General features: G+C 34.9%; 1 protein-coding gene across 4 annotated transcripts in view; it reads left to right on the top strand.

The window, feature by feature from the left end:
* MMS22L (MMS22 like, DNA repair protein) overlaps positions 1–27,412 on the top strand; it is a 129,234-nt gene extending 101,822 nt beyond the window's left edge. For 2 of the 4 annotated variants that reach the window (XM_038554764.1, XM_038554765.1), the window contains exons 20-25: positions 4,189–4,358; positions 7,306–7,517; positions 10,732–10,895; positions 20,974–21,070; positions 22,468–22,635; positions 23,326–27,412. In XM_038554764.1, the coding sequence (XP_038410692.1) occupies positions 4,189–4,358; positions 7,306–7,517; positions 10,732–10,895; positions 20,974–21,070; positions 22,468–22,635; positions 23,326–23,407 (893 nt within the window). In that variant the 3' untranslated portion in view covers positions 23,408–27,412. The remainder of the gene's footprint in view (positions 1–4,188; positions 4,359–7,305; positions 7,518–10,731; positions 10,896–20,973; positions 21,071–22,467; positions 22,636–23,325) is intronic. The other 2 variants (XR_005368040.1, XM_038554766.1) reach the window with 2 other exon arrangements.
* Positions 27,413–27,857: the final 445 nt, after the last annotated feature.

Below are 27,857 nucleotides of genomic sequence, written 5' to 3'. Positions count from 1 at the left end.
TTGTTGTTTATTTTTTTGTTTTTGTTCTTTTTGTTTTTTAATTTCTCTGTGGCCTAAACCTTATATCTGCTCCCTTTGATCTTGTGAACATATGAATAAACCTGATTTGGGCTGTCTGAAACCTTTTATCTTTGTTGTGAAGGATAAAAGAATGCAAAAATGTGTAAATATGGATGATGTTGAAATGTAGTGAAAGCTATAGTAGCAGTACAAGCATCTTAATTTTAGAGAAAAATGTAAGTGATAATTTCTTAGAAATTTAATGTAGTAAAATGTAGATGAATAAGTATTTCAGTGTTCAGGCTCATAATTTATTAGTCTCTGTTAGATTTTTGCCCAGCTAAATGTGTGATTTCAGAATATGTCTTTATTTCACAAAACATATGATCATCATAATTGCAAAATCATATTCAGATTGGTGATATGTAGACCGAGGATAAAATTCTCCTCATAAAAAATTGAGGACCTTCTTTGTTTAGTTACATAGTTGAGTTTTGACTTAATGGGAGGTAGATCTGTATTCTTTCCTTTTGTCTAAATCTCAGAGACTGGGGACAGAATATATTGATACAGTGTTCCCCATTTATGTGTTAGAAATTAACAGATAATTTATTGTCTTTATGTAAAAGGCTCAGAACAAAATAGAGGAAGAGCAAGTATAAACTTTTAAGGGTTCAAACCTTCTTTTAAGTATGTGGATTTGGGTTATCCTATTCACTTGAGAGAAGGAGTTAACCACAAAAACTGTGTTTTATCTACCTGGCCAGTTCCTAACTGGGGATACCTCTGCTGTCCGCTTACAAGATGGCTAGTGGAAGGTACAAACTGTTGATAAAATCACACTTAAGATTAGGGCATCTGCGGGGATCCCTGGGTGGCTCAGCGGTTTAGCGCCTGCCTTTGGCCCAGGGCACGATCCTGGAATCCCGGGATTGAGTCCCACATCAGGCTCCCGGCATGGAGCCTTCTTCTTCCTCCTCCTGCCTCTCCCTCTCTCTCTCGCTCCCTCTCTCTCTCTCTCTCTCTCTGTCTATCATCAATAAATAAAAATAAATCTTTAAAAAAAAAAAAAAGATTAGGGCATCTGGGATTTTACTTTTTTTTTTGTTGTTGTGTTTTGTTTTTAAAGATTTTATTTATTTATTCATGAGAGACACAGAGAAAGAGAGAGGCAGAGACACAGGCAGAGGGAGAAGCAGGCTCCATGCAGGGAGCCCGACATGGGACTCGATCCCAGGACTCCAGGATCACACCTTGGGCTGAAGGCAGGCACTAAATCGCTGAGCCACCCAGGGATCCCCAATTTTACTTTGTAACTCAATAATTTCTGAGAAAGGATTGAGTCATGAGTAGTATCTTCAGCTTTCCTACTCTTTCTCATTTTTTGTGGTTTTTCTCACTCTTTATATCTCTTTTCCATCCCATGTTTTTCTTTTGGTCATTTCTTCTCTCTTTAGTCATTCTTTTTTTTTCTTTGTAAGTGAAATTTGGCCATGACCCTCAGTGCCCAACACAAATCTTCTATGTTTTCCACACTCCTGGGTAGACTTGGTTTCCCTGATTATGCTTCATCTGTCCATCTCTTAAGACATTTCTCATGGTTTGCCAGCTTTTATAATTATTTGTGTACTTAGCACTCCCCTACTAAATTTTAAACTCACTTGTGATAGTGGCCATATTTTTTTAACTTTTTATTCCCATTGTCATGTTGTGTTTTGAACAAATAAGAACATTTCCTGAGTTATGTATTAGGTACTCGATTGGGAACTGGGGATACATCAGTTGAAGAGTTTCACCAGTATGGGAGATGGCATATACTAAATATTTCTTGAATATAATGATTTTATAAACCTAGCTAATAGTACAGAATTTATCTTTTAATGTTCCTAAGTGAGCAAAGATACTTTCTAACTATACATACATTTTTAAATGCCTATTGTACATGATCCCAATCCTCTTTTTTTTTTTTTAAGGCATAGTATATGCATAGAATAGAAAATAAGTAAACACATAAGAACTCTTACAGTGCAGCTCTCTTCCAGTTGTACAAGTATGCTCTCCACAATTTTTCTGCATTTTCAGCATCATCAGTTACATATAAATGATATGTTTATAGCCAGGTAAAAGACTTGATTTTTTACAAAGCTATACTATGCATTTATATCTTTCTCAAAGTTTTTTACTTAAAAATTTTCTTTCTCTTTGCATTTTTAATACCACACACTTTTAAATGTTCTTCACTGAAACTTTAAAAATAGGGTTCTGTGCAGCTCAGTCACTTGAGTATCTGACTTTTGATTTTGGCTCAGGTCATGATCTAAGGGGTCTGGGATCGAACCATACTTCGGGCTCCTTGCTCAGCACGGAGTCTGCTTAAGATTCTCTTGCTCCCTCTGCCCCTCCCCTGTGCTCATGCATGCTCTCTCTCTCTCTCTCAAATAAATAAATCTTTAAAAACAACAACAACCTAGGGTTCTGATTTGGCAGTAAAACAAATGGATTGCCTCTACCTTCTATGAACTCCTAAAACTTAAGATCTTCAGCAAAGTGTATTAACCATTGCAGAAGATGAAATATGAGGGTAGATGATGCATTTTTGGTTGGAAGAGCCTTGCTCTTTATAAGTCAATTCCTGTGTGACACCTAAGAGTGATATGAATCATTTCAAATGTCATTGGTGATGGCAGTTCCCTTTACGGGCATATTAATGTTACTTAGGATGTGAGTTCTTCTTACATTGCTGTCATTCTCCAGTTTTCCTCCTACTGGAAAAATGAGGAGCAAGCAAGCATTATTTAAAATACTGCTAAGTGAGCATTGTGTTTCTTTATGATTGATTATTGTATTTCCTTTTACAACAGAAGATTAATGTTGCTGTTTGTTGTTCTTAGAAGTGATTATTGGTTGGGCTTTTTTCTTTTAACATCAATATACTCTTCTATAAGAGTATTTTTGTTTTCCTTTAGAGCTTGAATTTTAAACTTTTTGTTTTATGGAAATAGCTTTGAATTGTATCCTTCTGCTTTCTAAGATGGAATAAAATATAAAAGTTTATGCAGTACATGTACCACAATGCAATTTGGGCAAGCACTTAATGATCTCCTTTTAAATTCATTTTTCAAATAAAATAAATAAATAAATAAATAATTTTTCCAGTAAAGAAGACCTCGGTAGCAGAAATATACCCTAATGAGAACTAGATATCTGCTCTTAATTACTTTATGTATTTGTTTGTTTGTTTGTTTTAAAGATTTTATTTATTCATGAAAGACAGAGAGAGGCAGAGACATAGGCAGAGGGAGAAGCAGGCTCCCTGCAAGGAGCCTGATGTGGGACTCTGTCCCAGGACCCTGGGATCACTGCCTAAGCCAAAGCCAGACTCTCAACCACTTAGCTACCCAGGTGTCCCTCTTAATTACTTTATTAAACAAAGGCTGCTCATTTGTTTAGCTCCACTATCATCAAATATAGCAACTGACTCCTAGCATGAAGGAAATCATAATATATTTCATGTACTGAAGAAGTCTGCTTCTCTTCTTTCAGAATCAAAATTTAAACTCACTGTGTGTGTTAAACAATGGAAAGTTATAAAAAGTGAAGTTCAGGGAGGTTGCATGATTGCTTTAAGGTATTACAGCTAATCCTTTTTCCCTACTTTAACAATTAAATTTAGTTATATCTTTTTGTGTTGCAAACTGTGTTGAGACAGCCATAAAATTTTATGTAAGATAAAGGTACCAAAGAAGTAAACGTGAAGTAACTACATGACAAAGCCCAGGAAAAGTGAGTACACATAAAAGCATAATGCATGGTCTTAATTGTGTTCTTAAAGTTGGGTTATAAATTTGCCTCTGAGTTTCCTAACAGCCAAAGCAAAAGGGAGATCTGATTTGATCTGTATATTCACATAATGTATAGCCAAATCACATTGTCCATTTGACTGTATATGTACTATATGCCAGTTGTTTAGGAAATGTACATTTTTCTTAGCCCAGAATTCTGAGAAAAAAATAGTCTCTTTAGTGAAATAAATGATAGGACATCAGTCTTTTGACTGTAATACATGTTTATTTTTATTGCCTACTGTAACTTGGTCTTATGTACTTTAAATATAAATGTTATGGTGGAATGGCAAAACTCTCTGGTTGGAAGGTAACCATACCTGCTGTTACTCTTCTTCTTTGCCAGGAATTCTTGTTAAATCATGGGCACAGATCTTTGCCACCTCTAAAGCCCAGAAACTACTATTCCGGATCATAGATTGTTTATTGCTGCCACATACAGTCCTACAGCAAGAGAAGGAGCTGCCTGCACCTATGTTGACTGCAATTCAAAAGAGTCTTCCTTTGTATCTCCAGGTATAGTAAGTGTTGTTGCTTGCAAGTTTAAAAAAAAAAAAAATGAAACTTAGCCTTAAAACAGTTCCTAAGCTAATGATTTGAAAACCATACATTTTAATCTCAATATATATTTGCACATGTGGCATTTCTGTTGAACAAGTTTTAAATTCCTTTTATGTTTGGCTATGAAAACAAAGATGGAAGAGGCAAAATCTCCCAAGAAGCAAATAAAGCTGAGACAGAAGGCTGACTAACAGACACAGTAGTAGGCTCCGTATTTGCCCTTAGAGGCCTCAGCTGTCTGCTAGCCAGACAGAGATGAAGAGACATGAGAGAAGATACTGTAAAGGAGATTAGTTGTAAAGGAGCGGAGTGGGTAAGAGTTGAAGGACCAGTCTTGTCAGAGGGAACAGCAGGAAAAAGGCATGAGGTATAAGAAAGTATGACACCCTGGGGAAGAGCAAATAATTCTGTTGTGGTTGAACACTCATATAGGAGGAGCCATGTAATGGAAGGCTTTAATGTGGCACACTTAAGAGGTTTGGACTTGTTCGTTTACATGGGGATTTGAATGCATTGTTGATGGATTTTGATGGATTTTGAGTAGGGGAGTGGGAGTGACATATCATATTACATTTTAGAGAGGTGATTCTTCTGGTGGCAACATCTAAGTAGTTGGTGTGGGAGTTAGATAGGAGACTTGGAAGGCAGTGAGTAGTAGTTCATTGTCTGAAAGTTTTGAACTAAGCCAGTGGTGGGTATAGAACTCACACAGCATATTGCAGAAAAAATTAGGAGATCTGATTAAAAATACTTGCTGAGTGAATGTTGTGGAGCAACAGAAAGAAATAGAATACTTCCTAGATGCTAAAGTGGCTGCTTATGCAGATAGCAGTGTTGCTAACTAACAGGGCAGTTCTGGAGATGTAGGGATGAAGGTAATAATTGATTTCTAAATGGCTTTCATTTGAGGTGCTATGCAGTATCTAGGTAGGCACTTGGAAATATTGATCTGTCATTCAAGGGAAACCACAGAGTTGGAAGTGTACTTTGTTATTTATTAGTGTCTCATACTGAAGATGAGTGCTTCTTAATTTGGGGTTCAGCAATAAAGTTGAGGAAAAAAAGGAGAATGGAATTTGATTAAGTGGTAAGCAGTCTTTCCCACAGATGGATTTTTTAAACAGATTTTTACAGTTTCTAAGAAATTTTAAGTTGGCTTTTCAATTCTGTATTGATAGTAACATGATAAAGTTTAGCATGTTTGCTGGCAGAAAGATGAAGTGTTGCCAACTAGGGAATATGTGTGGGGAGGAACCTTGGGCAGCAGGAGAGTCTGAAAAGTGTGTTCTCTGTGGCCTTCTTTTTTTTTTTTTTTTCTTTTTCTTTCTTTTAAGATTTTATTTATTCATGAGAGACACAGAGAGAGAGAGGCAGAGACACAGGCAGAGACACAGGCAGAGGGAGAAGCAAGCTCCATGCAGGGAGCCTGACATGGGACTCCATCCGGGACTCCAGGATCACACCCTGGGCTGAAGGTGGCGCTAAACCACTGAGCCACCCAGGCTGCCCTCTCTGTGACCTTCTTAAGCCAAAATAGTATAAGAATTCTTACTAAGGGCACCTGGCTGGCTCTGGCTGGCTCAGTCCATAGAGCATGGGACTCTTGATTTCAGAGTTGTGAGTTCAAGCCCCATGTTGGAAGTGGATCCTAATTTTTAAAAAAGGAAAACAAAACAAAACAAAACAAGAATTCTTAGAATTTTGTAAGTAGTAAATTGAAAAATTTGGTGAATTTATCCATTTGGCAGAATTGACAGAGCTATACCTTTAATTTCTTACAGATACTCAGCTGTCCTCTTTAGAGTTTTTAGAACATATCCATTTATTCATCTTCTAATAATGTGCTTTCTTTTAAATAGAAACATTGAAGAAACTGGGTAGGAGGAGTTCATTGCTTTTCTTTTTCCAGTTGTTATTTGATAGTATCTTAACAGCTTTGTGCTTATATTACGAATAATCTTTCATTTGTAATAAAAAATGGAGGCATAAACATTTCTAATTATTTCTCTAGAAAAACACATTATGAATCACAAAGTACCAAATTATAAGTGAACTTTTAGCATGTAATATGTCATTATGTTGGTGATTGTCTGTATTTTAGTAATATGCGGTATTTATTACCATTGGCAGAAAAAAATTATATTTCTCAAGGTGTTGGTATACATTTCACCTGTAATCCATATGGAAGTATTTTGTAACTTCTGTACAAAAGGAAGGGATTAAATCAACAGAACTCTTCTCTAAACCTCAATTTCCTCAGCTATAAAATTAGAGATTTGATAATACCAACTCAATGTTTTTTTGAGAAACTTAAATTAAATAAAGGATATAAAGCACATGGCACAGTGCCTGACATATGAAACTCTTAAATTGCCAATAATCAGAATTGTGCTCTTCTGTATTTCTTTACTGTCAATTTTTTAAAAATTTATCACATTTCTTATCATGGAAGATTTTTAGTATAAATTCTGTAGTGTCACTCAAATAAATGACCAGTACCTACAAAAAAAAAAAAAAAATTGACTGAAAAATGTATTTTACTGTTTTGAAATCACACACAAATGTAGTTGATGACTGTGGTAGTCACGTTCTCTAGGTATGAGAGGAAGAAGGAAGTTTCCTTTATCTTCTTGCACTTCTCCCCTGCTTCATTTGAGTACACCCCAAAAGCATGCATGTTTGGTTAAATACCACAGTGTAGGTGTTACCTACCCAAGCTCAGCAACTCCCTGAGCCCCATATTAACATCATCTGTTGATGTTGGGCCGTGTCTTTGTTGATTGTGGTTAAATTATACATTCTGACATGAATAGTAATGCTAGGGACTAAATTAGTAAGTTCCTTAATATATATTTTGTTTTAACATTAATTGGCCTTATTTCTCTTCTTTTTTCTCTTGTAGGGCATATGTATCGTGTGTTGTCAATCTCAAAATCCAAATGCCTATTTGAACCAATTGCTAGGGAGTGTTATTGAGCAGTACATTGGGCGGTTTCTTCCTGCTTCCCCGCATGTTTTAGGTCTCGGACAACACCCTGTTTTGTTGGCATTGAGAAACTCCACCACTGTTCCACCTATGTCACCTCTAAAGAAATGCATCATACAAGTCATAAGGTACACCTAATATTTTTTTTTAATGGTATCTATAATGTATTCGTCTTTATTTAAAAAATAAAGCATCCCCAAAGTATTGGCCACCCTTAGGACACTGATAGTTTAGAAACTTTTATTTTCCCTGAGAAACATTATCTAAGAATTACTAAAATGACTTTTGCTCATGGCAATCTGAGTCAATGCTCTTTAAATTGCTTGTTTTCTCTACATAGCTATTATTTTCCTTATATATGTCCTAAAAATACATATATTCTTAGTTCTTATTAAACATTAAGTATATTTTTCTAGTATAGAAAACACATTATTTATATTTTTAAAAGGTAATATCTAAGTGAAAAAATGAATACTAACATGAAAAAGGAAGCACTAAGAAATTCTGTTAGTCTACTCTCTGTCTTAATAACTTCACTTTATTATTGTTTCCATAAATGAAACCACCTCTTAGGTTTTCTGCTACCTTTTAACTGCAACAATGGAAGATTCAGTAATAGAAATTATTTTTTCCTTGTCTTCATGGAGTATTTAGCTTCATATGAAATTAGTTTTTAAACTTTAACATGCTGTGGTGATATACAGTTATACCTTGTTTTATTACACTTCACAGATGCTTTTTATTACAAACTGAAGGTTTGTGGCAACCCTGCATCAAGCAAGTGTTTTGGCACCATTTTTCCAACATTATTTGTTCACTTCATGTCTCTGTGTTACATTTTGGTAGTCCTCACAATATTTCAAACTTTGTTGTTATTATATTGGTTATGGTGGTCTGTGATCAAGGATTACAACTGGCTGAAAGCACAGATGATGGTTAGCAATTTTTTAGCAATAAGGTATTTTTAAATTAAGGTATATACATTGATTTTTTTAGACATAATGCTGTTGCACATTAATAGACTACAATAGAGTGTAAATATAGGTTTATATGCACTGAGAAATAAAAAAAAATCATTTCACTTGTTTTATTGTGACATTCACTTTATTACAGGGGTTTACAACCAAACTCACAATATCTCTGGGTTGTGCCTGTGTATTATCCTTACCTAGTATTTTTTCCTGTGTTTTTAATGAGATTTGATAGTTATTACAGAATTCTATATCTAAATCTGTTTTGTCTTCTGTTTTTGTGTGTTCCTAGTGTTATGTTACTAAGGTTTAGAAGCTTTATATTCTTTGTTCCCTTTCCTTTGCTATCCTTTGGCAAATGACTGCTTCTTTCTTTTCACATCTCTTTCTTATCACATTATATCTAGACTACTGTAGGAGTCTCTTAACTACTTTCACTGTATCTAGGCTTTTCTTCCAGTTCAGTCTAAACAGTGCCCCTAGATTACCTTCCTTGAAAGTCCATTCCATAACGACACTTCTCTACCTGCAAACCTTCATTTGTCCCTTTTTTGCTAGTGGAATAAATTTCATATTCCTTAGCTCTTTGTGATCCGTTACTGAATTTTTCCAAATATACAAGATATGGAATCATATACAAACCTTAATGAAGACTGGTTTAGTGATTGCCTTTCCAAATGCTTTACATTTCCCTACATCATATTTTTTCATGCCATTTTCTCCATTAAAATGTCATTCCTTTGGGCTAACTTCAGCCTAGACTTTATAAGACCTACACCTAATACCTCTATGTACTATGATGCTTTTTGCCTTCTTCTGAAGTCTTGTGCTCTGTAAAGATTCTCTTCACAGAACTGTAATATTTTGGCCTTACTTGTATCTGAATTTCCAACAAGACTATGGTAGTCTACCACTGTATTTGAGACATTAAGTAATTGTAGTACAAACCAAATGACAAGTGCCAAAACGAAATTAAATTTTTAAGGTCATAAAACTGTTTTAAAGCCCACTGCTTAGAATCCTGGCTGCTCTCATTGACTTTCCTATTTACCAGAGAAAAACTTTTTCTCTTGATTTCTAGTTGAAGACCCAAAAATGTAACAGTTCCTATTTTCTGTTTTTAATTACTCAGGAAGGTAGCAGATTGCCTATTATACCTCCCTCCATTCCATGCTCCTCTACTGCAGTTCCCCATCTTTGTTAAGGCTCCTTCCTCTGAATTCCTGAGAAATCTAGAGTTATCCTTCAAAGCACCTATCACATTATATTATAATAGCCTTTTTTTTTTTTTTGCTTGTCCAACTTTTCCCCTAAACAGTGATCCCTTTGCCTTCAGAGACCATATTTTATTTAACTTTTCATTCTTACACTTGTACCTGCTATGCTCTAAGTATGCAATAAATGTTTAGTCTAGGAATTCAACAGTGAACAAAAAGACAAAAAAAACCTTGTCCTCAAAGATTGAATGAATGTTTTAAGATGTCATATTTGTTGGAAGCCACTGTATGGACTAGAAATGATTATGAAGACATAGTTCCTGCCTTTAAAGACTTTATAATCTTTAATGATTTCCATGGCTGATTTTGGCAAATTTTATTGCTTTGCAGATACATATGGATGTCTAGCTTAGATTTAGTTGTATTTGACAATTTCTCATGTTGTCTAGACCTTTTAGAAACTGAGCGATTCCCACTTTCATTTATTTACTTAAATATAACTGAATACCTATTATGAGCCAACACCTGCTTAAGAGGTGGCAATATAAAAGTGAGTAAGATAAATTACCTTTATGATCTCTGTTGAGTTCTAATGCTAAAATTTGTTTTGCTTTAATAAATCTTAAATTACCTCTGATTCTTTTACTTCCAAAGAGAAGGAAAGAGGTAAAGCTGGAATGAGAAGCTAATTCCTAGGACGGTCCCCTTATTGATTTGGAAAAATAAGACCCTTCCCAAATCCCTAAATAATAAATGTGAGGAGAGATTTCTTTATGCAAATTTGACATTAAAGAAAATGTTGCATTGTTGAGGAGCTGTTAGAGGAAATTGGGCTCATATTAGAAAGGAAAAAAAACAAATTAACAATTAGGTTTTTGTTTGGATTTTGATTAAGTTCATTTAAAGATCAGATTGTTTTAAATTTAGTTTGTATCTGTATTCTACTCTGACCCCTATAATACAGTGGGGATGATGTGTAGTCATTGCTCCTAAAATTTTATGTTGGAAGATAGCATGGTAAAATATACATATTTTTTAATTGTGCTTTATTAATTCGGGGCTTAAAATTTGTCAGTATCAAAAACTTGTATGACATTTTATTTTGCTCATTGAAAAATTAACTAGAAAAAAAAACAAATTGTGCTTCTTTTTAGGAAGTCCTACTTTGAATGTAAAGGGTCCTTGCTCCCTCCTCGCTTAGCATCTATTCTGGCCTTCATTCTGCAGCTCTTCAAAGAAACTAACATAGACATTTCTGAGGTTGAACTGCTCCTCCCTGGCGTCTTAAAATGCTTGGTGTTGGTCAGTGAACCCCAAGGTTAGTTTGAATCTGTATTTGTTAAACTTTTCTTTATTTAATATCAGTTTCTATATGTTGTGTAAAAACAAACTCCAGCCAGCAGATAGCTGAGGTTGGACATGATAAAATGGTTAAAAACCTGACATGTTTCAGTGTAGTTTACTTCTGTTTTGTTTCTTCCCCCAAGGCAAACAGTTTGTTTAAGGGCTCCTTCCTTTGATTAGAGTTGTTAACCTTTTAAAAAATATTTGTTTAATCCGACAGCAGTATTAAATGCAGCTTACATATCATGTGGTGAGGGGTCAGCGTTAAGTTCTTCCGGTCAGATTTCTGCTAGAATATCTAAGCTGATTTTGTGGGCAAACCTGTAAGGATCCTTTGATCGTAATCCTTTTGTTTTCGGTCTCATCAGCCTTACTGCTAGGGATCTCTTTAAAATATCATTTATTTCATCCCCACTGTGAGTAGCATGCTTTAATAAGCTTGTTGGGAATATGCAGAATAGTAGCCATAGTTCTATCCTGAAGGAGTTTTTAATGTAAATAGGAAGCTGTGCATGTGAGTGTGTGTGTGTGTGTGTTATCATTATAATGTGATTGTTCAGGACAGGACTTCTCAAATGCATCTACCTAAGTACTTCTAACTGCTGTGATAAGTGAGTGCAATGTGTATCCTGAAGAATCTGAAGGCAGCACCCAAAGTGGTAACTGAAAGCTCAAATAGCTCTTCGATTTGTTCTTTTTTTTTTAAACTTTATTTATTTATTTATTTATTATTTATGATAGTCACAGAGAGAGAGAGAGAGAGAGGCAGAGACATAGGCAGAGGAAGAAGCAGGCTCCATGCACCGGGAGCCCGACGTGGGATTCGATCCCGGGTCTCCAGGATCGCGCCCTGGGCCAAAGGCAGGCGCTAAACCCGCTGCGCCACCCAGGGTTCCCGGATTTGTTCTTTTATCTCAAAATGTATGCATATTTTGTTTAAATCTCTATTTATTTTAATAATTAAAATTGGGGTTTTTTTTTTCTGCTCCCAGGCTTGATTGTACCAAAAAAAAAAAAGTTATGGTGTGTTAATATAGAATACGGGATAGTAGCATCTCTGCACTGAAAAATACCCAGATGGCACCCCAGAGTCTTCTTTAGAAATTTTGTCCTCATTGAAAACTTATGCATACTTTCATTGAAAGCCTATTGTGGTGTACAATACAAAATTTGTTGAGACAGAGCAGACAGTATAAAATTTTAGCTAGCCTCTTAATTTGACAATAGTAATAATTATCAGGAAGGAGGCCAGGCTGTGGAAGATAAATTTTGCTACCCACATCTTAGGTAGTGAGTGAATCACATTTTCCAGATGGATAGAATACAGAATTACCTATCTCTGCATTGCTGTCTTTGTAAGCTGAGGAAGCAATATTAAACACAGATTTGTGTGCATGGCTGGGAGAAAATTCTCACTGTCCTTGTAGTCTCAATGTTTAAAAGAATAATTTGTAAAATCACAGGAAGTTAGTGTTACTAAATGACTCAGCAGGTCCACTCCTAGGTATTTGCCCCAGAGCATTTTAAACATACCATCCACTCAAAAACCTGTACTCAAGAGCTTAAATAGTTCCACTTCTAGCATGAAGGAGCTCTGCCGCCCTACTCCGCAGCAAAACTGATGGAAGTTATTTAAAAGAAAGCATTTAAATTCTCCGAAAATAGTCCTAAGGATATCTAGCAAATGGAGCAACATTTATTTACGGAAATCTACTTTAGTAGATTTTTCCTTGGTAAAGCAGCAGGAGTCTATGGTTTTTGAACAAAGACCACTCCTTTCTTCACTTTCCCCAGCTCAGTAAGACAGACACTCTACTCCCACACTGGTAGGTAGCCCAAGAACATAGGGCTTTCTCTCTCCCCAGCTCCTAGTAGGAGGGCTGTCTATCATCCTGTGAGAGGCAGGATATAAATATTTCTCATCCTGACCAAGCTACATGATGCTGAGGTTATATTCCAGGCAATTGTGGCTGAGAAGTGGGAACTCCATTCTTTCCCTCTTCCCCCTCTCATGAATGGATGCAGTACACTGAGTAAGATATCACTGAGAATAGTGGGACACCAGTCATCCTTGCCACAGCTTAAAGCCGTGAATTCCCTGCCAAGTGAAGCAAGATGAGGATGCCTGGCGCTGCTACCTCTCCTTCCATAAGTACTCAGCTCCTAAAGTGGGTATGTCACTCAACAAATGGTGCGCACCATTGGCCCTGTCCCCAACACCAGAGCCATGCCCCTGAAATTTTGCCTGGTAAAGAGGCAGAGGGAGGAGAAGCAGACCATAGAAGGAGAGCTCTGAATCTCCCAAAGGAACTAACTAACTTCATTTGCAAATGAGTGTAAAAAAGTTTAAGCCTAAGGGTGCTATCAAGAACAGTGGAGTTTGTGTTGATAGGCAATAGGCAGGAGAATAATAGAGCCTTTGGATGTAGATAGACTAATCTGTAGACTGCCTAGTTTGGTGAGAGAATGGTGAAAGAGACAGCTGGAAAGAGCCCTTGGATCTGAACAAATCTCAAACACTGACCACAGAAATTGTCCCTTCAGAAAAGCTGGAGCTTAATTAGATCAGTCTATAAAGCAGTTTATGCCCTTGGGGCATTGTAAAAACAATAGAGTAATCAGCTTTGATCAGTGGAGCTTAACACCTTACTGTGGTCAGAGAAAGGGACAAAGGGAACTCTGTCAAAACCACTCTTAGAATGGAGACTTGGGAGTATACCCAAGAGGCTTCATCCTGGGAGGTAGAGGGGAAAGGGAAAGAAGTAGACTTTACTAAACAATGACCAATTTTCAACAACAAAAAAATTACAAGACAGGCAAAGAAAGAGAAGTATGATCTGTGTCCTGGAAAGCAAGCAAGCAATAGAACTTGCCAGTGAGCGCAATCAGAACCTGGATTTAATACACAAAGACTTCAAAGTAGCCATTATAAGTATGTTCAAAGAACTCAAGAAAAGCATGATTAATAAAATAAAGGAAGGTATGATGACATTGTCGTATCAAATAGAGGATATAAGTAAAGAGACACAAATTATTAAAAAATGGAAATTCTGAAATTAAAATGTGCAAGAGCTGAACTGAAAAATTCACTAGAGGGGCTCATTAATAGATTTGAATTGGCAGAAGAAAGAATTAGCAAACTTGAAGATAGATGACTAGAGATGATACAGTCTGAAAAAAAAAAAATGAAGGAAAATGAACAGAGCTTTAGAGGAATGCGGACCACTATTAAGTGCACCATCATACATGTAATGCCAGATGAGGGCAGAAAAAAAGCAGGAAAAGTATTTGAATAATGGCTGAAATTTTCCCAAATTTATTAACAAACAATTATCTATATATTCAGGAAGCTCAGCTAATTCCAAAAGAGTAAACTCAAAAAGTTCCACTTTAAGATGCATCACTGTAAAAATGCTGAAGGTCAAAGGCAAGGAGAAAATATTTAAGGCATCAGGAGAAAGATGACTCATCACTTATCTCACAACCCCAATAGGTCAACAACTGGCTTCTCAGCAGAATTAATGGAGGCCAGAGGCAGTGGGATAATACTTAGTGATCAAAGAAAAAACTGTCAACCAAGAATCAACTATTCTGCAAAACTGCTACTTTTCAAAAGTGAAGATAAAATAAAAAACATTCCCAGATTAAAACAGAGAATTTGTTGCTAGTGGACCAGCCTTATGGAAAAGGAAATTCTTCAGAATAAAAGTCAAGTAACCTCACACAGGAAAAAACAATACTTGTAAGGCAATAATGGTAAAAGACAGCAATAATGCATGTTTCTTTACCGTTATTCTCTTTCTGGGCTTTAAAAGCAGTTATATAAAATGATATATAAAAAATGATAGGTACATAATATGCTATGTATATATGTGATATATTTACCAATATTGGTACAAAGGAGGTAGTGGGAGCAAAGCCGTATTGGGCTAAGGAAATGACTCAACTAAACAGGAACAATTTTGAAGAGAATCAGAAACGATCAATAAGGTTTATATAAATGAAGCTAAAATACATACTTGCTCTCCTCTTCTCCTTTACCTTCTTTGAAAGACCTAAAATTATGTAGAATAAAAATAACTATGTGTTCTTGGGTTTGTAACATTTGCAAAGATAATATATATAAAAATAATACCCATAAAAAAGGGAAAGGAGAATAGAATTATGTAAGAGTAATGTTTCTGTATTTCACTGGAATTAAATTCATGTAAGTCTGAAACTCTGATAAGATGTACATGGCAAGCCTAGAGCAACTTCTAAGGAGATAATTCAAAACCAATGAAAAATCATTAAAGAAATTAAAATGCTGTGTTTTAAAATATATACATAATGCCAACATGAAAGCAGTAAAGTAGATGAGAGGGACAAAAAACACAAGACATTTAGAAAACAAGGTAAAATGATGTTAATCCATCTATATTATCAACAGTTAACAATAGTTGTGAAAGAATAGAACAAACTAATCCAAAATTGAGATCATTGGAATGGATCAAATAAAAAGATCTGACACTAGTCTCTCTGCAGGACACACATTAGATTCAAAGATTAAAATAGTAAAAAGAAAGAAAAATACATCCTACAAACTATAACCATAGAAAACTGGAGGAACTATATTAATATCAGACAAAATAGATATTAGACCAAAACACTGTTAACTAGAAATAGAGGTATTTTATAATGATAAAAGTGTCATTATATTTAACAATATAAACATGTGCACCTACACAAGAGAGCACCAAAATGTATGAAATAAAAAACAGAGAGAAATGAAGGGAGAAAGAGACCGTTCAATAGCAATAGTTGGAGGGTTTTTGGTTTCCACTTCAACATGTGAAAAGGTTGGAAGTCCTCACTCTCACCCTTACAACAAGAAAACAAATCTGAACTGAAAAACAACTCTACTTATGTACAGGGGGACTGTATAAATATCTGTACTAGTATCAGCTCCTGGTCCTGGTCAGCTGTGACTCTGAATCTACCTGTCTCTCCACTTCTAACTGATCTAATAGATAGTTGTTTTTCTTTCTTTTTTTTTTTTTTGTATTTTTTTTGTTTTGTTTTGTTTTCAAAATCGTAATAGCAACAATGTATTTGGTGATTATACCTTATGAATAAGCAAACTGAATGACACCAGTGAGGATTGGGAATACTGTTAAAAGGCACCTGTGCCACACCTGAAGGAAAGTAGTGCTATTTGAAAGTAGTCTTGGATTAGTTGTGAATGTAAACTACAAACTCTGGACAACCACTAAAAAAAAATTTTTGAAGTATATTTGATATACTAAGGAGAGAAAATGGAATCCTGTAAAATGCTCACTTAAAACCTTTAGAGAGGCTCCTGGGTGGCTCAGTCAGTTAAGCATCAGACTCTTGATCTCAGCTCAAGTCTTGATCTCAGGGTCATGAGTTCAAGCCCCACACTGGGCTCCATGCTGGAACTAGAGCCTACTTAAGCAAAACAAAATCTTTGGAAAAGGCAGACAAAAGGCAAATGATTAGAAAAAAAGAGCAGGAGCAATGAATAGAAAAGTTACATGTGTGGTAGATGTTAATCCAATAATAGCAATAATCACTTTAAATGTGAATGATCTACATGAGCCAATTAAATGATTGAGAGTAACAGTGGATAAAAAAAAATAAAGCCCAACAGTATGTTACCTACAAGAAAACTACTTTCAATATAAAGACACAGATAAATTAAAAGTAAAAGGATGGAGAAAAATGCTGGCACAATTCAAAACAAAGCTGTAGCATCTATATTAATTTCAAGCACTGCAGACTTCAGAACAAGTAGAATTATCAGGAATAAAGAGAGACATTACATAATGACTGATTGGGAATAGAACTGCTTCAGTGAAGGACATCTATGAAAATCCTAAAGCTAGCATCATACTTAATGGTGAAAGATTAGATGGTTTTCTCCTAAGATTAGCAGTAAGGCAAGGATGTTCACTCTTGCCACTTCTATTCATCATTGTACTAGAAGTCCTAGTCAGGACAAATTAAGTAAAAGGCATCCATATTGAAAAGGAAGTAAAACTATCCCTATGCATAGTTGATCTGATCTTGTGTATGTGTATCCTAAGCACTCCAGTAATAGAACTAATAAACAAGTTCAGCAAGCTTGCAGAATACAAAATCAAGATACAAAAATCAGTTGTATTTCTGTATACTTTCAATGAAATAAAATTAAGAAAATGATTCCATTTACAATAGCATTTTTCAAAACCCCAAGTAGAAATAAGTTTAATAAAAGAAAAATACAAACTTAAGATCTGAAAACTACCAAACAGTATTGGAAAGAATTAGAGAATATCTAAATAAATGAAAAAATATTTCATTTAATGGATCAGAAGAAGTAAAATTGTTAAGGTAGTAGTACTCCCCAAACTGATCTCAGAATAGTCAAAACAATCTTGAAAAAGAACAGGGGCTTTCTGGGTAGGTCAGTGGGTTGAGCATCTGACTTTTGGTTTTGGCTCAGGGTCAGGAGATTGAGCCCCGCATTGGGCTCCATACTCAGTGAGGAGTCTGCTTGAGATTCTTTCTCTGCCCCTACTCCTGCTTATGCTCTCTCAAATAAATCTTTAAAAAAAGAAGAAGAACAACAACAAATTTGGAAGGCTCACATTTTCCAGTTTCAAAACATAGTACAAAACAACTAATCAAGAGAGTGTGGTACTGGCATAAAGATAGATGTAGATCAATGGATTAGAATTGAAAATTTGGAAATAAACCCATATGTCTATGGTCAATTGACTTTTTTTGACAAGGGTGCCAAGATGATTCAAAGGGGAGAAAATAGTATTTCACAAATTGTGCTAGGTCAAACAGATACCCACATGCAAAGGAATGAAGCTATACCTTTACTTCACACCATATACAAAAATCAACTCAAAATAGACCCAAATGTCTGAGATAAAACTATAAAACTCATAGAAAAAAGCATAGTAAGTAAATCTACATGACCTTGGATTTGGCAGTGAATTCTTAGATACAACAACAAAAGCATAAGACAAGAAAGAGATAAATTGGGCTAATCCAAATTTAAAAACTTTTGTGCTTCAAAGAACAATCAAGAAGGGGGGAAAAAGACCCCCACAGAATGGAAGAATATATTTGCAAATCATTTATATGATAAGGAACCTGTACCTGGAATATATAGTTACAATTCAGTCATAAAAAGACAATTTAAGAGTAGGCAAATAATTTGAATAGACCTATCTTTGAAGAATATAAACAAATGGCTAATAAGCACCAGAAAGGGTGCTCAGCATCATTAGTTATCAGGGAATTGCAAATAAAAACCATGGTGAGATACCACTTCATACTCCCTATGTTTGCTATTACGGAAAAGTCAGATAATAACAAGGTTTGGCAAAAACATGGAGAAATCAGAAACCTCAATTACTGCTATTGGGAGTGTAAAATAGTGTAGACACTTGGGGAAATAGTCTGGTCATTGCTTAAGTTGAACATACAGTTACTATGTGACCTAGCAATGTCACTCCTGAGTATATGCCCAAGATTAATGAAAACATATGTCCCCAGAGAAATGTGTATATTCATCTTTATAGTGATATTAGTTATAGTAGCCAAAAGGTAGACTGTCCATCAGCTGACACATGGATTTTTTTTTTTAAAGATTTTATTTTATTAACTCATGAGAGACACAGAGCAAGCAAGAGAGAGGCAGAGGGAGAAGCAGGCTCCACGCAGGGAGCCCGATGTGGGACTGGATCCCGGGTCTCCAGGATCAGGCCCTGGGCTGCAGGCAGCACTAAACCGCTGCGCCACCGGGGCTGCCCCCAGATGGACTTTTTTAAATGTGATCTATCCATACAATGGAATAGTATCTGGCCATAAAAAGGAATGAAGTACTGTTATATGCTATACAATATGGGACAAGCCTTGAAAACATTGTATATGAAAGAAGCCAGTTACAAAAGGCCACATATTGTATGATTCCATGTATGTGAAACGTCCAGAATATTAAATCTGTAGAGACAGAAAGTAGATTTGTGGTTGCTTTTAGGATATATCAGAAAATAGGGAGTGATAGCTAGACTATCAAGTTTCTTTGCAAAGTAAAGAAAATATTCTAAAATTAACTCAAATGATGATTGCACAATTCTGTGACTAAAAATCATGGAATTGTACATGTTAAATGGGTAAGTTGTATAGTATGTGAATCATGACAATAAAGCTGTTAATGTAAAGAAAACTAAAAGAAAACCCAAACACCAGTTTTTTTTTAATTCACTTCAATTAAGTAAAGATGGCAAATAGTTTTTTAAAAAACAACTCTTAACACTGACCCATAGCAGCTTGACTCGTAATAGCTTCAAAATGGAACAACCCAAGTGTCCATCCACCAATGAATAGATAAACAACATGGGGTACATTGATACAGTGGAATATTATTTGGCCTTCAAAATAAATAAAGTACTGATAACCTTCAACAACATGGATGAACCTTAAAACATTATGCTAAGTAAAAAGAAGGCAGTCTTATGCTAAGTAAAAAGAAGGCAGAAGACCATCGAGGGGTGCTTAGGTGGCTTAGTTGGTTGAGCATCCCGCTCTTGGTTTCAGCTCAGGTCATGATCTCTGGGTCATGAAATTGGTCCCCATGTCAGACTTCGTGCTCAGCGCCCAGTCTGCTTAGATTCTCTTTCCTCTCTCCCTCTGGCCCTCCCCCCACCACACACCTTCTCTCTCTCTCTAAAATAAATAAAATCTTAAGGAAAAAAAAAGACATGATGTCTAATTCTATTCATATAACATTTCCAGGAAGTCAAATCCATAGAGACAAAACAGATTAGTGGTTGCCAAGGGCTGGGGGAGGAAGAAAATGGAGAATGACTGTTAATGAGTATAAGGTTTTTTGGGGAGATGATGACATTGCTCTGAAATTAGATAGTGGTGATGCTTTCTCAATTCTGAATATTCTAAAAACCAGTGAATTATACACTTTAAAAGATCAGTTTTTATGACATATGAATTATACCTCAATAAAAGTGTTATATAAACCCAGTGCTTACTATTAATTCTCTATGAAAACTATTTCTTCATATTCTGGTACTTTTCCCACAGAAGATCTTTTGGAAGCCTTTCAAGAAAATGTCTTTTAAGAAGAACCAATTATACTGCGATTTCAGAATTGTATCTAATATGAGAAGTTATTTGTTCAATAAAGACAAATGCACTGTATCTTCTTTATCCACCATCCTCATACCATAGAGAACATTACTCTAAGTACATGTTAATTAATTGAAGTTCATATGTATCCTGTTTTATTCTCCTGCTATAATAGATTAGACTTTCTGATTTTTTTTATTCTAAGACAAAGCATATTTTCCACAGCTACTTATATTTAATGTGCCAAAACCAAAAATTTAGTAGCATTTGGAACATACTGAATTTTCTATTTTTCTTCTTGATATTTTTCCATTTTTATGTACAAATGCACAATTTTAAATGACTTGGTTAAATATTTAAAGAATACAAATGTCCTTTTTATAATTCACTGTCTTTTTTGAAAGGAAGAAAAAAAAAGAGGAAGATAGCATCACAAATAGTTTATATATATATATATCTTTGACTAATTCGGAGTGAAGGTAAATTGTTGGTGGTTTCTAATTTGTTAAGAGAGTGGGAGGACTATGCCTATGAATATTAAAAAATCTGCTTGTCTGTAAATCAGCTGAATGATTAAAGGCTATCTTTTATCAGTATGTAACTGCTTGTAGGATTAGGGTATTAAAATGTTTTTGAGTATTTAAGAGACCTATCTTCACATATACTTTTTTTCAGTTATAAGGTCATAAAAAATAGACTCAAGCTTTTTAGATTTTCTTAAAATGGGAGATGAGATATACTTTAGTACAAAACAAACACTCATAACTATTTCATTTTGAAAAATAATAAGAAAAAGCTGTATAAACTTTAAGAAAACAACATATTTTTTCTAAATTAAGAGTGTTCATAAAAATGAGGATCCAGATGGTCAATTGAGACACAGTTTGTAATGCTATAATTTTTCCTCCTAGTTAAAAGGCTGGCCACAGAGAACCTGCAATACATGGTAAAAGCCTGCCAAGCGGGGTCAGAGGGAGAACCTGCCACCCAGCTGACTTCTGTGTTTAGGTAACTGGAAAATATGCCAACTGGCAGGGGGACTGTTGCCAACCATTTGACAGCCAACATGTTTCTTAAATAACTAATTATCCAAAACATAATGTGTTACTACTTGTTATACTATTTGAATTATTGTATTTTTGGCAGTAATTTTGTTGCATTGTGTTGTTTTATTAAAAAGACAAAAGTGCCAGGGAGGAAGATAGCTGGCTGACATAAAATTACCTGAGAATTGGTGATGAAGACTCCTACATGTATTTAAGAGACAGAATGGGGTATGTGGGTCATGTTGACAGGTGCACAGGCCCTGAGAGCCACTAAACATGTTATTCAGGATCCAGTGTAGAAGTATGTCACTGGTATTCTTAACTTGCTTTAGATACCGTAGACCCAGAAAGCTTCATTGTATTTCATCTGTGAGTAAGGGAGCAGACGTGATGTTAGTTCCCAAGAATAATAATACAACTTGAGGAATGTTTTCTGTGTTTTGTGTTTTGTTGTCGTTTCCTGCCTTGCCTGCTCTAGAGTCTTCTGCTTTCTGTTAGGGCAGTATTTTTAAGTATTTCTCACAATATCTACCAGTTAACTTTTATTCTACATATCTCTGCCCTAGCACTATGATAAATAATTCAAGTCCATTTTCTTCTGTGGATCTTTGATTCCTCAGCTTGTTTTCTCATCACATCATTGGCATTTGTCAGTTGGTTACCATTTATTTAAATTGTGATCACATGAAATACATAGTGAATTTGTAAGAACTATTACCCTCCCCCCCAAAAAAGGGGGGGAAAGAAACCTATAAAAACACAAGGAGGAGAGAAAGATTTTATGTGAATGAAGATTGCATATTTATTATGTACAACTTACTGAGCTAGTTGGCTTTTATTTTGTTGGAGGAGAGTGAAAATTTTAGGGTTAAAACATACAATTCTTTATATGGGTCTAAAATCTATTCACTTAAAGGATGTAAAAATATATATTATGAATAACTTGTTTCTCTTATTAAAATATTGTTTGATTTATCTAGATATATGAAGAACTAAGAAATACCTAGGAAACTGAACTCTTTTTTCCACATCCTTATCGCTCAGATTTTGACATGCAAAGAATAGCATGGAACTAGATTCTAATAGCATAGGACTAAGATTCTCTTCCTTATTCTCCTTCCTGAGGTTCCAATTCTTCCCTTTTCCTACCAGTGTCATCCTTCTGGTCATGGTTCACACTGAAATAAACCATTCTGTCCTTAATTTTTAAATGTTACAAAGTCTTCATTAGGGCATCTGGATTCTTAAGGTAATCTTATGTGAAATGATCTTATGTTCAGGTTACAGCAGAGTGTCCTATGGATAGCAGCCCAAGGAGTTTCCCCAGAAGTAATCCTATGTAACTTGATTTACTTACAGGCATTTTATCCAGGATTATGGTATGAGATATGATTATCAGATTTACAGCATTCTAGAAACAGTAGCAGCATTGGATCAGCAGGTTGTTATCCACTTGCTTTCTACCCTCACTCAGTCTCTGAAGGATTCAGAGCGGAAATGGGGCCTTGGCAGAAATATTGCACAAAGGTATATTTGGATCATTTTACATTTGTGGGCAATGATTACAAAATCTAGATTCATTTACTGAAGATGGTTTATTTTCCCATTCCTAAAAGTTTTGGGTATGTTCTTCGATTTGTTGAATGTTTCCATACTGCAATTGACATATCCATTCACATGTCGTTCTTTTCAAAGTGACCACCTTAGGTATTTCAGCAGTGCTGCTATTGTTCAAAATATATTCAGTGCTCCTCATTGGGAAGGGGACTTGAGAGCCTCACATGTCTTGTTTTTGTATAAAATCCATGCTGGCAAATCTACCCTTTGAGGGATGCTTGGTCTACTGAATCAACTATATCATGTGTATCTAATGAGTAAGAAGAGTGACCCAATTAAATAATATGGTTTGAGATGAAAAATAGTAATGATTAGGGCTTTTTTTCATATAGGCTTACAACCTAATTTCAGATTGTTCTGGACTATGTAAAATAATGCAACATCATGGAAATAGACCTGTAGTTCCTAAAGAGGAGTCAGCACTCATAAGAATTCATGTTCCAAGTTTGTTAAAGAATCAAAGTACTTTAAACACATAGTGTGGGCATGGGGGTGCTTGTGTGCAGACAGACATTCAGGTAGGCTCAATGTGTAAATACTTAAATGAAAAATAATGGAAAAGGTAATAAATACATCTATCTTCTCTTTTTTCTTAAACAGGGAAGCCTATAGCAAACTTTTATCTCACCTAGGACAAGTGGGACAAGATGAAATGCAGAGACTGGAGAGTGATAATACCTAATATATTTTGTGATTTGCCTTCTCTCTTAACTGTCCAAAGCCACTTTGCACTGCAATTGTATAACATTCTGTTAAAAATGCTTTCAAGGATTTTTTATTCTTACATACCTGTAAGTATAAAGTACATAAATAAGGAAATAAAAGTTAAGTAAATGTATTACTTAACTTTGGAAGTTGACCAAATTGCATTCTCTTTTGAAGAGTTTATAGTTAAACTAATTTAAAGTAACTTTTTCTGACTGGGAGTGTTTCTGTGTATGTCTGTGAAGCAGGTTTGTACTGGTTGACCCAGGGCCTTCTCACTGTAATATGACTTTCTGCCTTGTGAGTGATTTGTGTTTGTTTCTTACAAGTTATGTTTTACTATGATTTTTTTTTTCAGGTTACTTGGCTATTCTATGCTGATTTTTGTGAAAGGGGAAGATTCAGGAGATAGGATCGTATGTTTGCCGTCTTTTGTAATACCATGTGTGAGGCAAGAGAATAAATATCCAGCACACTTAACTCTGCGGAATGAGGCAGGGTCTGGCTAAATTAATATACAGATAGCATGTAAGATATTTTAAAACTTAAGCCAGCAGTGTTTATGCTTAGGTTCTAACAATTGACAGATTTTTCTTCTCTAGCCATCCTGTGTTTTTTGGAAATTTATTAAAACACATATCAGGAGAAGTATAAATAAGAGCTTTTAAGAAAAGACAATAAATAATATTTCTAAAAATCTTAAGATTACAAATTAACAGAAGAGGTCTAGAAGTCAGCTGATTTATCTCCTTGCTCTTCAGTTAGAGCCTCTTAATAATTTAGCATTTTATTTATTTACAGGAAACCAGTTTAGTTCCTTTAGCAGCTCTGTGTCTCAACTCTTTAACTATTTCATCCAGATTTTTATTTTACTGATTGGGCTTTTGTCCTTGACTCCATTTTGTGGTGAGCATTATTAGGTAAAAGAAATCCAGTCATAGTGTTAGGAACCTACCTAGTTCTCAAACCCCAGCTCTGCTTTATAAACTTGATCAAGTTACTTAACCTTGTTAAGTTTCTCCATGGAGAAAAAAGAATAATATTCCTTTTTCTATTTCACAGCATTATGGTAAGAATCAGTGGAATAATGTATGTGAAAATATATTGGTGACATATGTTCTGTTTGAGGCACAGGGACATGATCATTCATGCACAGAAGTAAAGAACACCTCTTAATTTTGTTCCACTGTCTCTAGTATGTCCTAGATGAATGATCCCCTTTTTCTTCAAACTTTGTCTTACATGTCATGTTTGCTAACTTTATAATAACTGTTTTCTTCTTGGGACTCCAGTCTTTATCATGGTTCTACTATTCCCTCCCTTTTCTGACTCAAGAAGTATCTTTAAAAATGAAATATATTACAATCAGTGAAATCTAGTCATTAGTCCTCTCCTAACTTTTCTCTGTGAATTCTAAGTGAGTACCTTTTGTTTTCATAACTTAACAGTCTGTTTCCGCCCCCACCCAATCTATTCCACAGTCATTACTTCCACAAGCTGGATGAATAAAAGCCTCTTTAAGGTTACTTAATAGACTTCACAGTAATGAGTTTCTCTTTTTTATGATGGTGACTTATTAAGCCTATATCACTTGGCAAGTTTCTGCAAATGAATTTTAATCGGCTTAAGGTGATGCTTTTAAAGTAGTTATTTATGTGTGTGTGTGTACATATATATTTGTTTTCCAAGTGGGATTGATATCTGAGAATCTCACTCCTTAGTATATGAAATGTTTAAGGCTGAGAAATGCTGCTTCTGAATCATGCATTAGATATATAGATCTGTAGATGCTAAGAATAAATAGTTTGTACTTCAAAAATCAAGAACAAAAAAAAATCTGTGACTGTACTTGTATTATATGTATATACATGAGTGTTTATTTATATATAAGTAAAGTCTAAAAGATACTTTTTTTAATTGAAGAAATTTTTGGACTCAGTTCATTTTCTTGAAAATCTTCACAGACCCATCACTTATTCACCTGAATAACCAATCATCTCTAGAGCTGCTGCTTCTACCACTATAATGTCAGCCATTCACTTTTAGTGATATCTAAGACTACGTTCTCATTTCTTATGTTCTTTGGCCTTACGTTTGCATTTTCCTTTATCTTCTCAGCCCTTCTCAGTGGTGTTTGCTCCTTCCTACATACTGTACTCTGAAAGCACCTTCATGTTCTTTCTTGTCCCCAGTGGTAAGATCTGGCCCTTCCCTCACTCTGTCTCAAAATTCTTCTAGTAGTAAATTGATAACACTAAGTCATAATTCTATCTATAAAATCTACTTCTAGTGCTAATTTCTTTCTAAACCCCTCTAGCCACTGGATCCTCCTGAAATCTCAAGGCAACATGTCAAGCTGCCCTTATCACCTGTTTTAAACTAGCTCTTGCCTTTCTTTTCTACCCAGGGGATACACTATTTTCCCAAGTTATTTAACCTTGAAACTTCAAAAGCAGCTTGGATTCTTACCTGTTCCCCACTTTCAGTAATCACCATGATGGGCTCTTGCTGTTCTTTTGTTTTTGTCATCCTGGCTGTCCCAACAGTCTTTTGGGTGCTACTGATCTCTTTCTTATCTCCCCATCTATGATCTCCTTTCCTGCAATTTAACCTCACACAGTAACTGACATTAGTGTTTCTAAAATATTATTTTCCTCGTTACTTTTCTGCTCAAGGACATCCACTTACTTCCCAGTGTCAGTAAGCTGACATTCAAACCTCAGAAAGTAAGGAGACTTTGCCATTTGACTCTACCTTTCCTGTGTAAACTGAACTCAAACAGATTAGAATGCCTTAGAACATCTGAAGGCCACGTTCAGTCTACACTCTGAGCCTCATTCATTTTGCCAGCATAGAACACCACCCTTTCTATAGAAGCCTAATCTTAAGACACTAAAATAGGAAGATGGTTAAAATATATTTTAGATATATGAGTATTCCAGTCAAATTTCTGTAAAGTATCAGATGGAATGTAAAAGAGATGATTGAAGGACAACAGGGTGATAGAAGGACTTTATTAGACATTCAGATTTGGTTATGATTTAAATTTTAATTGAACATTTAATTAGGTTTTCATGGGGGAGTAAAAAACATGGAATATGATCTCTGTACAAAAATCACTCAGTATTGAAATCATTTGCATTAGAAGAGTTTCATAGTTTAAAACTTTTATATCTTTATTCCTAGCATATTTTTTCTTAAGCATATTTGACTTTTCCTACCTGGACATCTATATAAAAAAATACTTATCTGTAGATTGTGTGTTCCTTACCCATTATTATTATCTTCTTCCACGCTTTGTCACAAATTTTTAAAACGACTTTGTTCTTAAAGAATTACACATACTTTAACAGAGTCTTTTGACAGTTTTTATTTTTAATTCCCCTTTGTTAAGATAATCTGCTGTATAAAAATTTGACAAGCTTCTGCAATTGGGAAAAGCCTCTAGGAAACCTACCTTCCCTAAATCCTATAGACTTTACGTAAACCTTACATTTTCCAAAAACTGATCTCCTGCCTACTCTCTTCTAAGGTTAAAAATACTACCTTGTCAGTCAAGTGTAGAGTACACCAATATAAATACCATGCCTTGCTTAAAACAGTTGATTTGGGAAGCTAGCAAAGTAGCATATTCTTTCAGATATTTAACAATATGTAAGATTTGTATTAGGATTCTGTGATGATCTATATTGGTAAGGTTAACAAAGAAGTACCACATGGTTGGAATTAAATAATTTCTGCTTATTAAAGTTTTTGGTGTGTTAATAGTTATCCAACTTACTGCATTTGTGAAATGTGCTTTCAGAAAAATTCTGGGCCTTCTTGTTATATATTCATGTTTATAAGTTAAATATGCCTATAATAATGATATATAATTTTTAAATGTATATCTTTAATTTGCACTTCATCCATGAATATTACACTTCCTTTTTTATGAGAGATTATTTGAAAACCAAAATAAAAATGAGCCATGTTACCTGAAGGAATAATTTCTATCTTACTCCTTTTGTTTTTATATTCTGTGGTAAAACAATAGAAAGTTTTTCAGTTACTGCAGTAGCTGAAAGAGATACAGTATACGTGTGGTTAAACTGGGAGAAAAATATGAAGAGGAAAAGCAGGAAAAATAGCCTAATCATAACCTAAATAGGAATTTTGTTACGAAATATCTAAGGAATTTACTGCACTTTACAAACACATTATTTTTGAGATTAAGTCTTTGCTGGCTTTTCTTCCTACACAAAGGAACACTGCAACTATCTATGTGGTACTGTGTAAAGTCAAGTCTTAGAATGATGTTTAAAGGTGTTAGAAGTTTCATGATCTTCCAACAGAAATTCAAATTAGCATAACTTAACTACAAATACAATATGGTCTATAATTTTGGAGAGTAAAAATGAAGATGAATACTATAGGATAGCTCACTT

The sequence above is a fragment of the Canis lupus genome, chromosome 12, assembly GCF_011100685.1.
Source record: "Canis lupus familiaris isolate Mischka breed German Shepherd chromosome 12, alternate assembly UU_Cfam_GSD_1.0, whole genome shotgun sequence".
Taxonomy (NCBI): domain Eukaryota; kingdom Metazoa; phylum Chordata; class Mammalia; order Carnivora; family Canidae; genus Canis; species Canis lupus.
Note: the sequence above shows the minus strand (reverse complement) of the source record. Positions and strands in the feature narration are given on the sequence as shown.